At 39.0% G+C, this 15,767-nt stretch overlaps 1 protein-coding gene across 2 annotated transcripts in view; it reads right to left on the bottom strand.

Annotated features, from left to right (window-relative positions):
• BUD13 (BUD13 spliceosome associated protein) overlaps positions 1-15,767 on the bottom strand; it is a 32,602-nt gene that overhangs the window by 7,663 nt on the left and 9,172 nt on the right. Inside the window, exons 4-11 of one of the 2 annotated variants that reach the window (XM_007461856.1) lie at positions 12,445-12,549; positions 11,709-12,333; positions 10,455-10,457; positions 6,219-6,429; positions 4,204-4,309; positions 3,709-3,847; positions 3,233-3,417; positions 2,915-2,996 (exon numbers count right to left, since the gene is read on the bottom strand). In XM_007461856.1, the coding sequence (XP_007461918.1) occupies positions 2,915-2,996; positions 3,233-3,417; positions 3,709-3,847; positions 4,204-4,309; positions 6,219-6,429; positions 10,455-10,457; positions 11,709-12,333; positions 12,445-12,549 (1,456 nt within the window). Of the gene's footprint in view, positions 1-2,914; positions 2,997-3,232; positions 3,418-3,708; positions 3,848-4,203; positions 4,310-6,218; positions 6,437-10,454; positions 10,458-11,708; positions 12,334-12,444; positions 12,550-15,767 lie in introns of both variants that reach the window. The other variant, XM_007461857.1, reaches the window with a different exon arrangement.

Raw genomic sequence — 15,767 nt, 5'->3', positions numbered from 1 at the left:
TGTTTGGGGGGGGGGGGTACGGGGGCTGACTCTTTATGTTGGAAAATGGTATTTTGATTAGAAATTATAAGGGTAAGAACAAAATGAACTGCACACAAATGCTACACTCTAGATGGTAAATTAGTTTCTCATCTCTGAATTTCTCAATTTTAAAACTTCTGCATGTGTCCTGGGATGAGCAAAATGGATGGTGGATGGTGGGTGCCAGGTTTCTCAATGTTGGGGAGGTAAGCAAAAAGGAAAGGTAATACTTGGTTAGAGTCAGTTACATCAACATGAACTCTTATTTATATATATATGTAAATATATGTATATATATAACATACTTGCAGGTGGATAGATGCAGAAACAATTATAGATATGTGTGTATACACAGACTACTATACACGCATTAACTAGCTCTGTCTGCTGAGAGGGTCTAGAAACAATGACACCTCAGTAACAACAAGCACTCTAGCAGTTGGATCTTGGTTTCTAAATATCTTTCTCCATTAAAAGCAGCCAGGATTTCTTAGAGAAATGGCTATTTTAGGCACTGGGGCAGAGAAAATACAATATGAGCCTGAAGCACCTTATAGTAACAGAAAGTCAAAGAATGCTCAAAAAATCAAAGTATGGGCATATAAAAGGGACACCTGAGAGAACTCCCAATGGCCAAAGAACAAAACAATTTAAGCAACAAAATAAATAACATACTATTAGATTACTATACAAAGTATAAAATATACATGAGTCCATACTGATATAAACAAATGATTGAGCAAATAAATGGTGAGATGAAACAGATCTTCCTTACAGAAAAAGTCTAAATAATATATGTAGATATCCTTCTGTAGGTGTCCTTTTGAGTGTAAGCTGAACTCAGTTGACTCACTTCCAGAGAAGAGTATATGAAAGAAGAAAAACAGTAATTTTAAAGCAGAGAAACCCAGCAAACACTCACTACCTTAACCCAGTGATCCAGGTTAACATTACTAGTGATGTCATGTGGATATCATGTAACCCCTAAAATGATGTGATGAGAAGGACACTCCACCACTGTGGAATTCTTTCCAAAAACCCATAACCTCAGGCTAATCATGAGAAAAACATCAAACAAACTCAATTTGAGGAACATTCAACAAAAATACCTGACCATACCCCCCCCCCGCAAAAGTGTTAAGGTTACAAAGAACAAAGAAAGACTGAGAAACTGACACAGATCAGAAGAGACTGAGGAGACATGACAACTAAGTACAATGTGGTATCCTGAATTGCATCCCTGAACAGAAGAAGAACATTAATAGAAAACTGGTGAAAACCAAATAAAATCTGGTGCATTAATAATAACATACAGATGTTGGTTTCTTAGATTTGATTAATGTACCATGATAATATAACAAATGGTAACAAAACTGGATAAGGAGTTTACAAGAATTCTTTATACTATCTCTGCAAATTTTCTATAAATCTAAAATTATTCCAAAACAAAAAGTTTACTTAAAAAAAGAATACAGGGGCTTTCCTGGTGGCGCGGTGGTTGGGAGTCCGCCTGCCGATGCTACGGGACGCGGGTTCGTGCCCTGGTCCGGGAGGATCCCACGTGCCGCAGAGCGGCTGGGCCCGTGACCATGGCCGCTGAGCCTGCGCGTCTGGAGCCTGTGCTCCTCAACGGGAGAGGCCACAACAGTGAGAGGCCTGCGTACCACCAAAAAAAAAAAAAAAAAATCTAATACACCTTCCTTTTCAAACTACCTATGTATAAGGTTGAATTTTCTTCCTATATTTCAGCTAAACATACTGCAACAGACTAAATCCTGATGTCTTCTTGTACACACTGCTATATTTAAAATGGATAACCAACAAGGGCCTACTGTATAGCACAGGGAACCCTGATCAATATTCTGTAACAACCTAATTGGGAAAAGAATTGGAAAAGGAATAGATACATGTATATTTATAACTGAATCACTTTGTTGTACACCTGAAACTAATACAAGATTGTTAATCAACTATATACCAATATAAAATAAAAAGTTAAAAATAAAAATAAAATACAAAAAAAAAAGTCCTGATGTTTTCTTTCAGCCCAGACATTAATGAGATTTGCGAGAATGCAAATCAAAGCTATCCTGAATCTCACTTTTTTTTTGTTTGAAAAATATAGTTATTTCTCTTTAAAAACAGGGTAACTATGTTAACGTAATGGCTTTTCTTTAAAGAATTAATAAATACTTTTTAAACTTCTTAGTTTAACTTCTAATATGGTAAATATTAACAGCTATAACCCACAAAAACAAAACTTTTTAGAGTCCTCAATAATTATTAAGAGTGTAAAGAAGTCTTGAGAGGACAAATTTTGAGAGTCACTGTGCTAGATGACAGAACAATGTCCTTTAGCAGGCAAGAGATGGGATCTAACATGAAGTAGAGGGACTGACTTTGGATAGGAGCATATGTAGTTCACCCATGATAGCAGAAAGGAATTTAGTGCATGTGCGTACAGATATGGGTAGGTGAAAAGGCAAGGTGGTAGGGGCAGGGCAACATTACAAGTAACTCACTCCTAAGGCAGTGAAGAAAAGATTCAAGGGCTACATTTTAAAGATACAACATATAAAAGGCTTCAGACTAGCACCTATCATTCATCCCCTCCAAACCTTAGAAAATATCATTAGAAGTGATCAGTGTCAAAAACAAAGGGTATCCTAGCTGGACCACCTGAGTTATTTGCCCAGAGCTTTGAAAAGGAAAAAAGGAAGGAGTATTCTAAGCATGGGAAATGAGATTTGAGAAATAGAAGCAACCAAACTGCATATTATTAACCTTGTGATTAGAGCAGAAAATGAGGCAGAGTGTAGAATGATTTGAGAACAGTCAGGGGAGGTTCGGGTTAGATGGAAGAGAAAACAAAACTGTAGGAAATATTGTTTACCTGTCTACTCCATCCCAGCGATATCCAGGCCAGATATTGAACCTGTTGGGAGGAGGTGCTGGGCCACTGTAGCGAGGTCTCACTAATGACAGGAGAGGGAGAAAAGTTAGTTACCTACGTAATTCAAATCAGAGCTGGATGGCAGTGGGAAAAAATTTTTTTGTACAGAAGTCTCGAGTTAAATCTAAATTCCCCAATACAAGAAATCTGAAATTGTATGGGAAAGCCTTCTTTGCACATAGCTATGTATCATCACCCTACTGATTTTCTCTCTTCACGTAAGTCACCTCATTCTCTGAAGATTCCCAGAAGGCTCACCTTTCTTATTCTTGTCCTCCTTGGCCTTATTCTTCTTGATAAGCTTGGCCATGGGGTCCCCCTCTCTTTCTTTTTCTCTCAGCATCCGATCTAGATCTTCATCATCAATATAGCGGGCCAGAGGCTTTTGCATTTCCTTCATTGCATCCTCCACATTTTGTTGCTGCTGCCGGCTCTGTGCAAGCCTGGACAAAAAGAACCAGGAGTGTCTGCTATCCTGTTTAACATTTCCACTCTTACACTGAGAGGTACTGCTACATTTGGAGAACCTCCTCTTTCCAGCAGCCTAGGCCAAATACTGAAAAAGGTAAAACTGTTGAATACCAAATGGAAGTGTGGAATATATCAGTATCTTAGGAAGGAGACTGAGCACACTGAATTTCCCATTCCTGAAAACAGCTTTGAAGGCAGAAGAATAGAGAAATGACTTCCTCTGGTCACTGCAGTCTTGTTTTTCCTTTCAGTGGTTCTCTTACCCTTTTCCCCACTGAGCATACAGCTCATCTCTCTCCGAGTCCTTCTGCGCTTTTCTCCTCTGCTCTAAACGTTCCAGTTTCAAATTCCTCTTACGACCAGACTTATCTCGAAATACGGTTTCAGCATACTGGAATTCAGCTGCAAAGGAAAATTATACTTTTAAAGATAAACACCAGGTATCAAAATCAGAAATAATATTCTAACAGCTGAAATCAACCACTTGGGGTTCTGATGCTAGATAAGAACTTTCACAGCCAGACTACTAGTAGTCCCTACCAACATCTAAGTGCATATTGGTAATGATCCTGAAAATTAACATTTTTCAAGAAGGAAAAGAACCACTTGGACCCAATGAGAAGTTAAAATAATGCACAAAACCAGAGCTGAAATTTGACAGCAATTAACAATTTTTAAATATCAGGTATAATAAGCTACATTAAAAAAAATAAAAGCTACAAGAGCCTCAACTGGTCTCTGCACTTTCACATTTTTACCTTCAAATGCCACGGTCTCTTGGTCCCGTCTCTTGAGCTCCTGCAGCTCTCGCTGTATGTCAGTTAACACCAACCCAGTTTTAGCCCCAGAATACATGTGTGCAGCCTATGCAATGGAAAAGGGAGCATCCAACATTAATAAGATAATGCAGCAATAGACTCCATGGGTATACACAGTTTGGTGTATTTTTGTCTGATAATCAGCAATAACCAAACCAAAAACTCTAGCTTTATATTCTTATTACCAACCACAGGATTCACAAAATAGAAAAGAAGAAATAAAACTGAATTTTATGGAAACTTAACAGTACTATCAAGCTTAAGAGTAAACAGAAACATAAACCAACGATATGCTAAAGGGAAGGCTAAGCATCTGTATTTCTGACTTTTCAGCATATAAACTGCACACATGAAGACTCTCAGGTCACCTGATCAGAAACCTCTTTGAAGCTCTAAGCCCTCTGGTAGAGATCAACACTGATAAAATACTTCATTTAAATCACAAAGTCAAGCAAACCTAAGATCCTGAAATTGTGGCTATATTTCAGGATAATGACAAGATATAACCAAATCGAAACTTCTTACTAAACTCCACTCTGTATCAAGATAACAAACCAACCCACAATCAATGTATATACTTATATCTCGATATCCTTAAACAATGTGCTTAATTAAATTTGATTAATAGTAAATTGCCCATGGACTAAGCAGATACATAACAATGTCAAGGAGTCCAGCTGAAACACAGACCTCACTCTGTTCCCCAAAAGAGAAGAACCCTACTTCCTGGGCTAGGGACAGGCTGGTCTACCCTACCAGGACCACATGGGCTACAGAGAAACTTACCTGAAAAGTCTGTGTTAGAGGAAACGTGCACACCACAGGCTCTACCATTCTCTTTCTTAACCAACTCAAGGGAATAACACCTTTTTAAAAATTTTTTTTATTTTTTATTTTTGGCTGCGTTGGGTCTTTGTTGCTGCGTGCAGGCTTTCTCTAATTGCGGCGAGAGGGGGCTACTCTTCATTGCGGTGCCCGGGCTTCTCATTGCAGTGGCTTCTCTTGTTGCAAAGCATGGGCTCTAGGCACGCGGGCTTCAGTAATTGCAGCACGTGGGCTCAGGAGTTGTGGCACACGGGCTTAGTTGCTCCGCAGCATGTGGGATCTTCCCGGACCAGGGCCTGAACCCGTGTCCCCTGCATTGGCAGGCGGATTCTTAACCACTGCACCACCAGGGAAGCTCTGGAATAACACTTCTTTACTAGTACTGGTGTTCTTTACAACACAATTACTCAGGGTTCATGCAGATTTGCTTTGCTAATTCAGGCTTCATCAAAGATTTAAAATAATACAAAAGACTTACTTCCCAGGCAATATGATTTCTAAAAGTCGTTTTATATTTTAAGTGCCTCTCTTTGAGCTCTGGAGACGCACAGTCCAATTTATAATAGTAGACTGCTTATACTAAATGCTTACTTTGTCCCAGGCACTGTGCTAAGAGCTTTACTCACTGACTCATTTAATTCCCACAAGAACCTTATGAAGTACGTACTACTATCATCCATATTTTAAAGATGAAGGAGCTGAGGCTTAGAGATATTATGTATTTTGCTCAAATCTCACAGACAGTACATATAAGAAGAACGGTCCCAATATGTAATCTGTTTGACACAAGGTTCATGCTCCTAACTCCACTCTGTAAACTACATTCTCAGTTCATTCGTAAGAAAATAGGAAGTTTCTGTGGACCTATTAAAATGAGATTCATGGAACTGAGAGGATATAAAGGCAGAAGCTATTTAGGGAATCTGCTATTTGCAAGTTCACCTGGGCTGGGTTAGGCAGTCCTGACTTCAGAGAGAAGAAAAGAACCCTAGAGGTCCTGAGAGCTAGATTTACTATGTTACTAAGAGTCACCTCTTCCTGCTTTGGCTTGGATCTCTGGGACTTGTACAGAGCTAGAAGACAGGAGTTATCTCTCTCTAAGAGAAGATATGGCTCCTGAAAATTCTTACCTTCCTTCCCAGAGGCTGACTCCTTCGAGGTGGAGACAGGTCAGAATCAGATGATTTGGCCCTCTGTTTCCTCCTTGGTGGAGAGAGGTCAGAATCAGAGTTCCATTGCCTAGGTCTATTCCGTGGAGGTGACAAATCTGAATCAGAATCCCGGGGCCCTGAACTTTGTTTATGCCGTGGAGGAGAAAGATCTGAGTCAGAGGCTTTCCTACTGTCACTTGGGTAGGAAGAAGCGTCCAACATGTGACTCTGATGTCTCCTGGGTGAAGAGCTTGTATGATATTTCCTATGGCTGGGGGAAGAGCCTGAAAATTAAACAATAAAGTCTTTAATCCCCTGGGCAGAATCTAAAAAAAGAATTTGTCAGGCTAATGTTCAATATTCATTTAGCCCTCTTGTGAGGAACTATCACTAACCTAAACACATACGAATGACATGGGAGAAGAGCAAAGTGAAAGACAACTTTTAAAACCAATAGGCAGGATATGGGGTTCTATTCCCAAGTTACTAGTGACTGACTAGCATGTTGAGATCTCAACATACTCATCTGTGCCATACATATATATATATATCTAGGTTATTAATCTGCTTTGAGTTTATTTTTTTGTGTATGGTGTTAGGGAGTGTTCTAATTTCTTTCTTTTACATGTAGCTGCCCAGTTTTCCCAGGACCACTTATTGAAGACTGTCTTTTTCTCCATTGTGTATCCTCGCCTCCTCTGTCACAGATTAGCTGACCACAGGTGCATGGGTTTCTCTCTGGGCTTTCTATCCTGTTCCATTGATCTATATTTCTGTTTTTGTGCCAGTACCATATTGTCTTGATTACTGTAGCTTTGTAGTATAGTCCAAAGTCAGGGAGTCTGAGTCCTCCAGCTCCGTTTTTTTCCCTCAAGATTGCTTTGGCTGTTCAGGGTCTTTTGTGTCTCCATACAAATTTTAAGATTTTTTGTTCTAGTTCTGTAAAAACTGCCATTGGTAATTTGATAGGGATTGCACTGAATCTGTAGATTGCTTTGGGTAGTACAGTCATTTTCACAATATGGATTCTACCAATCCAAGAACGTGGTATATCTCTCCATCTGTTTGTGTCACCTTTGATTTCTTTCATTAGTGTCTTACAGTTTTCTGAGTACAGGTCTTTGACCTACTTAGGTAGGTTTATTCCTAGGTATTTTATTCTTCTTGTTGCAACGGTGAATGTGATTGTATCCTTAATTTCTCTTCCTGATCTTTCGTTGCTAGTGTATAGGAATGCAAGAGATTTCTGTGCATTAATTTTGTATCCTGCAACTTTACCAAGTTCATTGATTAGCTCTAGTAGATTTCTGGTGGCATGTTTAGGATTCTCTCTGTATAGTATCAAGTCATCTGCAAACAGTGACAGTTTTACCTCTTCGTTTCCAATTTGTATTCCTTTTATTTCTTTTTCTTCTCTGATTGCCATGGCTAGGACTTCCAAAACTATGTTGAATAATAGTGGTGAGAGTGGACATCCTTGTCTTGTTCCTGATCTTAGAGGAAATGCTTTCAGTTTTCCACCACTGAGAATGATGTTTGCTGTGGGTTTGTCGTATACGGCCTTTATTATGTTGAGGTAGATTCTCTCTATGCCCACTTTCTGAAGAGTTTTTCTCATAAATGGGTGTGGAATTTTGTCGAAAGCTTTTCCTTCATCTATTGAGATGATCATATGGTTTTTCTCCTTCAATTTGTTAATATGGTGTATCACATTGATTGATTTGCATAAATTGAAGAATCTTGCATCCCTGGGATAAATCCCACTTGTTCGTGGTGTATGTTCCTTTTAATGTGCTGCTGGATTCTGTCTGCTAGTATTCTGCTGAGGATTTTTGCATCTATGTTCATCAGTGATATTGGCCTGTAGTTTTCTTTTTTTGTGACATCCTTGTCTGGTTTTGGTATCAGGGTGATGGTGACCTCATAGAATGAGTTTGGGAGTGTTCCTTCCTCTGCAATTTTTTGGAAGAGTGTGAGAAGGATGGGTGTTAGCTCTTCTCTAAATATTTGAAAGAATTCACCTGTGAAGCCTTCTGGTCCTGGACTTTCGTTGGAAGATTTTTAATCACAGTTTCAATTTCATTACTTGTGATTGGTCTGTTCATATTTTCTAATTCTTCCTGATTCAGTATTGGAAGGTTATATACCTTTCTAAGAATTTGTCCACTTCTTCCAGGTTGTCCATTTTATTGGCATAGAGTTGCCTGTAGTAGTCTCTTATGATGCTCTGTATTTCTGCGGTGTCCGTTGTAACTTCTTTTTCATTTCTAATTTTATTGATTTGAGTCCTCTCCCTCTTTTTCTTGATGAGTCTGGCTAAAGGTTTATCAATTTTATCTTCTCAAAGAACCAGTTTTTAGTTTTATTGATTTTTGCTATTGTTTTCTTTGTTTCTATTTCATTTATTTCTGCTCTGATCTTAATGATTTCTTTCCTTCTACTAACTTTGGGTTTTGTTTGTTCTTCTTTCTCTAGTTCCTTCTTTCTCTAGTTCCTTAGGTGTAAGGTTAGATTGTTTATTTGAGATTTTTCTTCCTTCCTGAGGTAGGATTGCATTGCTATAAACTTCCCTCTTAGAACTGCTTTTGCTGCATCTCATAGGTTTTGGATCGTCATGTTTTTGTTGTCACTTGTCTCTAGGTATTTTTTGATTTCCTCTTTGATTTCTTCAGTGATCTCTTGGTTTTTTAGTAATGTATTGTTTGCCTCCATGTGTTTGTGTTTTTTACAGTTTTTCCCTGTAATTTATTTCTAATCTCATAGCATTGTGGTCAGAAAAGTTGCTTGATATGATTTCAATTTTCTTAAATTTACTGAGGTTTGATTTGTGACCCAAGATGTGATCTATCCTGGAGACTGTTCCGTGTGCACTTGAGAAGAAAGTGTAATCTGCTGTTTTGGGATGGAATGTCCTATAAATATCAATTAAATCTCTCTGGTCTATTGTGTTATTTAAAGATTATTTCCTTATTAATTTTCTCTCTGGATGATCTGTCCATTGGTGTAAGTGAGGTGTTAAAGTCCCCCACTATTACTGTGTTACGGTCGATTTCCTATTTTATAACTGTTAGCATTTGCCTAATGTATTGAGGTGCTCCTATGCTGGCTGCATATATATTTATAATTGTTATATCTTTTTCTTGGATTGATCCCTTGATCATTATGTAGTGTCGTTCCTTGTCTCTTGTAACATTCTTTATTTTAAAGTCTATTTTATCTGATATGAGTACTGCTACTCCAGCTTTCTTTTGATTTCCATTTGCATGGAATATCTTTTTCCATCCCCTCACTTTCAGTCTGTATGTGTCCCTAGGTCTGAAGTGGGTCTCTTGTGGACAGCATATATATGGGTCTTCTTTTTGTATCTATTCAGTGAGCCTGTGTCTTCTGGTTGGAGCATTTAGTCCATTCACATTTAAGATAATTATCGATATGTATGTTCCTATTACCATTTTCTTAATTGTTTTGGGTTAGTTTTTGTAGGTCCTTTTCTTCTCTTGTGTTTCCCACTTACTGAATGAGATCCTTGCCAGGTAGAGTAATCTTGGTTGTAGGTTCTTCCCTTTCATCACTTCAAATATATTGTGCCACTCCCTCCTGGCTTGTAGAGTTTCTGCTGAGAAATCAGCTGTTAACCTTATGGGAGTTCCCTTGTATGTTATTTGTCATTTTTCCCTTGTTGCTTTCAATAATTTTTCTTTTGTCTTTAATTTTTGTTAATTTGATTATTCTGTGTCTCGGCATGTTTCTCCTTGGGTTTATCCTGTATGGGACTCTCTGCACTTCCTGGACTTGGGTGGCTATTTCTTTTCCCATGTTAGGGAAGTTTTCGACTATAATCTCTTCAAATATTTTCTCGGGTCCTTTCTCTCTTCTCCTTCTGTGACCCGTATAATGCGAATGTTTTTGCCTTTAATGCTGTCCCAGAGGTCTCATAGGCTGTCTTCATTTCTTTTCATTCTTTTTTCTTTATTCTGTTCTGCGGCAGTGAATTCCACCATTCTGTCTTCCAGGTCACTTATCCATTCTTCTGCCTCAGTTATTCTGCTATTGATTCCTTCTAGTGTATTTTTCATTTCAGTTATTGTATTGCTCCTCTGTTTGTGTGTTCTTTAATTCTTCTAGGTGTTTGTTCCTTAATTCTTCTAGGTCTTTGTTAAACATTTCTTCCATCTCCTCGATCTTTGCTTCCATTCTTTTTCCAAGGTCCTGGACCATCTTCACTATCATTATTCTGAATTCTTTTTCTGGAAGGTTGTCTATCTCCACTTCACTTAGTTGTTTTTCTGGGGTTTTAACTTGTTGCTTCATCTGGTGCATAGTCCGCTGCCTCTTCATTTTGTCTGTCTTTCTGTGAACGTGCTTTACATTCCACAGGCTGCAGAACTGTAGTTCTTCTTGCTTCTGCTGTCTGCCCTCTGGTGGATGAGGCTATCATCTGTGTCGTATTTATCCATACACAAAGTGGGCAAAAAACAAACTGCACTCAGGTCTCAGTGGTGTGGTGAGACTTAAAACTACCTGGATTATATTCTCATGTCCTCAGACTAAAGTATAAAAATGTATTTGAATTTAAAAATTAAAATAGTAGCTAGGGACAAAAGGTGGAGTAAACAAATTTCACCACACAGCTGTGAATCGTAGACATAAGCACACAAATCACCTTCCCCAAAAGCAATCTGCAATACATATCAACAGTCCTAAAAGCACAGAACCTTCTGACCCAATAAATCCATTTCTATTGTACTTAGTTTCCTAGGAAACATATCTAGAAGTACTTCAATTCCCCAGAAGTCTATCTAGAAGTAGATAAGGAAATAATTCAGAACAGGGCAACAGTTTATGTATAAGGATGTTCATTATAGAATTATAAAAGAAAAGGTTTAGAAATAACCTAAAATGTGCAATATTAGGGAAATGGTTAAGTAAACACCAACATAAATTATATTAACAAAGAGATGTTTTACGACATGGGGAAGATAATGTTAAGTGTAAAACAACAGGCAAGATTACACATGCAATATGTATTTACTGCCTAGACAAGTCTCAACTACATCAGAAATGAAAAGAAAAAAAAAAAAAAGACTAAAAGCACATTGGTTACAGGACATTGGTTGCTGGCCTTCTGGTTACAGGACATTGGTTGCCATTCAGTGACTGCCTCTGAATGACAGAATTTTGTATGGCCTTTTTCTACATTTCTATGCATTCTATACACGCAACAAACACGTATATAATATCTTTATATGAGGTGGGGAGAATAAACAAAAGGATATATAAAAATTTCCTCCCTGCTACTGTAAATTTTTAACTGTCCTCAGCCCAACCTGTCATCACTTCCCTCCAGTTTTTAAAACTTCTCCAAAGCTCCATTCTCATTTCTGAAGATCACAAATACCTAATAAAGCAACTAAAATGTCCAAAAGAAAGTGCCTCGAGAACAAGTCTCTCTCATGGACAATCAAATGCTCACCTTTGGAATCATGCTGCTTACTTCCAAAACGGGATTTTGCTTGCTTTTTCCGTGGAGGAGAGAGTTCCGAGTCATATTCATACTTGCTGTTCTTTGGGAGAGATAGATGAGAAGGTCCTGGCCCCTTCCGATGTGGAGAAGCTTTGCTAGAACTTTCTGGGGCTTTACTGCTTTTGGTTCTGGGCAGTGAATGAGGGACATTAGAAGCCAAGTCAGGGGAACTATGACGGGCCCTCCTGAGCTGTGGTGTGTCCATGGAGTCAAGAGTCCTTCTAGGCTGAGCTGTGTCAGGGGAGCTGTTATGGGCCCTTTTGTGAGGAGAGATATCTGAGGAATTGTGGTGGGCTCTCCTAGGTGGAGATGGATCTGGTGTGTCATGACGGGCCCTCCTAGGAGATACACCTGAAGAATGACAATAAGGCTTCCTGATGGGAAAAGGATCCGGTGAATCATGATGGGCCCTCCTTGGGGGAGATGGGTCTGAGTCATCATGGGCCCTCCTTGGGGGAGATGGATCTGGGGAATCATGACAGACCCTCCTAGGAGGAGATGAATCTGGGGTATCGTGACGGATCCTCCTAGGAGATGAATCCGGGGTATCATGACGGACCCTCCTAGGACGCAATGAATCCGGGGTAAAATGACAGACCGTCCTAGGAGGAGATGAATCCAGGGTGTCATAACAGACCCTTCTAGGAGGAGATGAATCCAGGGTGTCATGACGGACCCTCCTAGGAGGAAATGAATCCTGGGTTTCATGACGGACCTGCCTAGGAGGAGATGAATCCAGGGTATCATGACGGGAATGTCTGTGTGAGGGTAGATCTTCACTGTGGCCTAAACAGAAATAGCAAAGAGTCAGATTCCTACAAATGCTCTGTTCACCCCTGTAACCAAAGTTTCAAAAGATGCCCCAGCAGGATACATCTCAAAACTACTCAGAAAGCCCAAAAGGTATGCACAACTCTTACTTAGGGGTAGTAAACCAGCACTCATGTATATCCTAAGAATAATCTCTCATGTTTGCCTAACAAGTCATAAATCTGCAAAGCATTTTAAATGTATTTTTCATGTTACATCTTGTTAGGTAAGCAGGGCAGGTATCCTTGCTTTACAGACGTGAAAACACAGACTCCAAGGAACTAAGTGATTTCTTACCTAGGGGTCATAGCTACTAAGATGAAGAGATAGGCTAGAACTCCGGCCTTCTAACCCCCAATCCAATGTTCTTCCCAAAACCTTATTTGTACAGAGTTCCCCATCAGAAGCTCCTACTGATATTTAGCCTAGATAATTCATAGTTTGTATCCACTCATCTTTCAAAAGGCAAATTGACTAAATCTGTGCCACATCAAAATGAAATGCTGTTAACTATTTAATCCATGCCATCATGCTCTTTATTAGAGTTGGGGAGAGCACCAGAAAGAAAGGATCAGCATTTACTGATCACCTACTGCATGCCCATTATTTATATAGATTATCTCATTTAATTCTCATAACAAGCCTAGGAGATAAACACTGTTATCCCTATTTTATAGATGAAGAAGTTGATACTCAGCAAGATTAAGTAGTTTGCCAAAGTCATCCTGCTAGTAAGTGGTGGAATGAATATCCAAATCCAGATTTGTTTGACTCCAGAGTCCATGTGCAATCTTTGAAAAGGAAAGCATTTGAGACTTTCAATATTCAAAGGCATAACAGAATGAAATGTTTATAGCAAATCAGGACAGTTCCAAAATCCAGTTTCTCTTCCCACTCTATTTCTCATCACTGAGCTCCCTAAACAAAGAAAATACAAACACAAATAAAAGTTGGGTAGGACCCAATGAATACTTGTTAAATGGATGAATGAAACGAAGTCAACTCCTTTACTTTGGAGAATAGGATCCTCTGACTGGAATCCACCCCTCAGAGAAAAGTACTGAAATCTGTGGGGTACCTGACAGTAAGTCTAATCCATGAGGTTGATAAATTCCATTTATAAAAAGGAAGTAAGGGTCAGAGATCAGTCAGGATATTTCCAGTAACAAATGGGCCAGTGAGGGTGAGGCAAATGAAAAACAACTACGCATGTTTATGTTTGTGTGTGTGTGTGTGTCTCTGTGTGTCACTTCCTAGACCTACAGATATGGAAATCAGAAGATTCTCTCTGAAAAAAAGATTGTGAAGAAGACTGGAAACACAACCACAGGATAAGGCAGAAAATAATAGATATGAGTGAACAGGATTCTGATAAAATAATACTGATAATAAAGTTTTCATTCATAAAACATAATAATAATGTACTAAAAATTGAGGCAAAGGTGGTCATTAACCAATAGCCAATTGTCACTTTTGTTATGCATTTTTTTCTAATCAGAATTTTAGGATAATTAACCTAAAGGCACAAAGTATAACACAGAAAGAATAAATCCTGTTTAGGAGTTAATTCTTCTACCCTACATATGTGAAAGGGAACAAGCATCAAGGGTAAACAGGAGTTAACTATCAAGAAGCAAGATCCTTCCTTATGTGAGAATGGAACAGAGAGGGTAAAAATCAGCACTCTTCCACTGGCCACACAGAGCCCAAATGACTGCTGGGACCAGGGCTGTGACTCACTGGGACCAAGTATTTCTTAGTCTGTGGCCCTTAGTAAGCAGACCTACCACCAAGTTTTTGGAAAAGGGGAAATGACTGCTAAGCCCCAAGTGATGATTTACCAAAGAGCAGTAGGCTGTAGGAATCAAATACCTATTAGAAATTCAAGAAATATGTCTTAATGGCAACTCTTTGTGCTGGGCAGAGGGAATAACAGGGCAAATAAGACTAGGTCTCATTTCTGCTCAGACATAACAAATGTCCTTTATCAAAGTCTCAAGAACTCAAAAAATGTTTTAAATAGATAGTTAAATTACTAGCCTAGGGAGAGGGTGTAGAGTGGCAAATGGAGGATAATGTGTTGCAAAATACCAATAATTAAGGGAAGAACAAAGAAGGATTTATTAATACAAAAAAGAAGATAGAAAACATTGATCCTTGGCCCATACATGTGTCACTTCAACCTGGTAGAGGACAGAGGTTGCTTTAGTCTCCAAATTCTGTTCCTCAGATTCTCATAAACTCCTCCAAATATATATTAAGTGCTCTCCTATTCTGGGCCAGAAAGGAGTGGGTGCTGAAAGACATCCAGATGAGTCACTTCCTGACCTCAGTAACCCTAAAACCAAAATATAAGAAAAAGTGGAATACTTGGTTTCTCAGTTCTCATATCGTACTACCTCTGAATAAGTTCTGAATTCTCTTTCACTATATTTTTCAGGATCAGTGACACATTGAAATAAACTATGCATTCCTCTAAAAAGAAAAGTGTAGGATAGAAAAAAAAGGCTTCCCTCAAATCCAACAATACATAAAAAGGATCATACACCATGATCAAGCATGATCAAGTTGGATGCAATCCAAGGTCACAAAGGATGGTTCAACATACACAAATCAAATCAGTGTGATACACCACATTAACAAAAGGAAAGACAAAAACACATGATTGGGCTTCCCTGGTGGCGCAGTAGTTGAGAGTCCGCCTGCCGATGCAGGGGACATGGGTTCGTGCCCGGGTCTGGGAAGATCCCACATGCCGAAGGAGCGGCTGGGCCCGTGAGCCATGGCCGCTGAGCCTGCGCGTCCAGAGCCTGTGCTCCGCAACGGGAGAGGCCACAACAGTGAGAGGCCCGCGAACCGCAAAAACAAAAACAAAAACAAAAAACAAAAACCCCACATGATCATTTCAGTAGACAAAGAAAACGCATTTGACAAAATCCAACACCCATTCATGACAAAAACTCTCACCAAAGTGGGTAGAGAGGGGACATATCTCAACATAATAAAAGCCATTTATGACAAACCCATAGCCAATTGTCACTTTTGTTATGCATTTTTTTCTCATCAGAATTTTAGGATAATTAACCTAAAGCCACGAAGTATAACACTTTTTTTTTCCTACTATATATCACAGGGAACTATATTCAATATCCTGTAATAAACCATAATGGAAAAGAATATAAAAAAGAATGTAT

This window comes from Lipotes vexillifer, unplaced genomic scaffold (assembly GCF_000442215.2).
Source record: "Lipotes vexillifer unplaced genomic scaffold, Lipotes_vexillifer_v1.1 scaffold931, whole genome shotgun sequence".
NCBI classification, from domain to species: domain Eukaryota; kingdom Metazoa; phylum Chordata; class Mammalia; order Artiodactyla; family Lipotidae; genus Lipotes; species Lipotes vexillifer.
The sequence above is the reverse complement of the archived record's forward strand: the minus strand, read 5'-3'. Positions and strand labels throughout refer to the sequence as shown.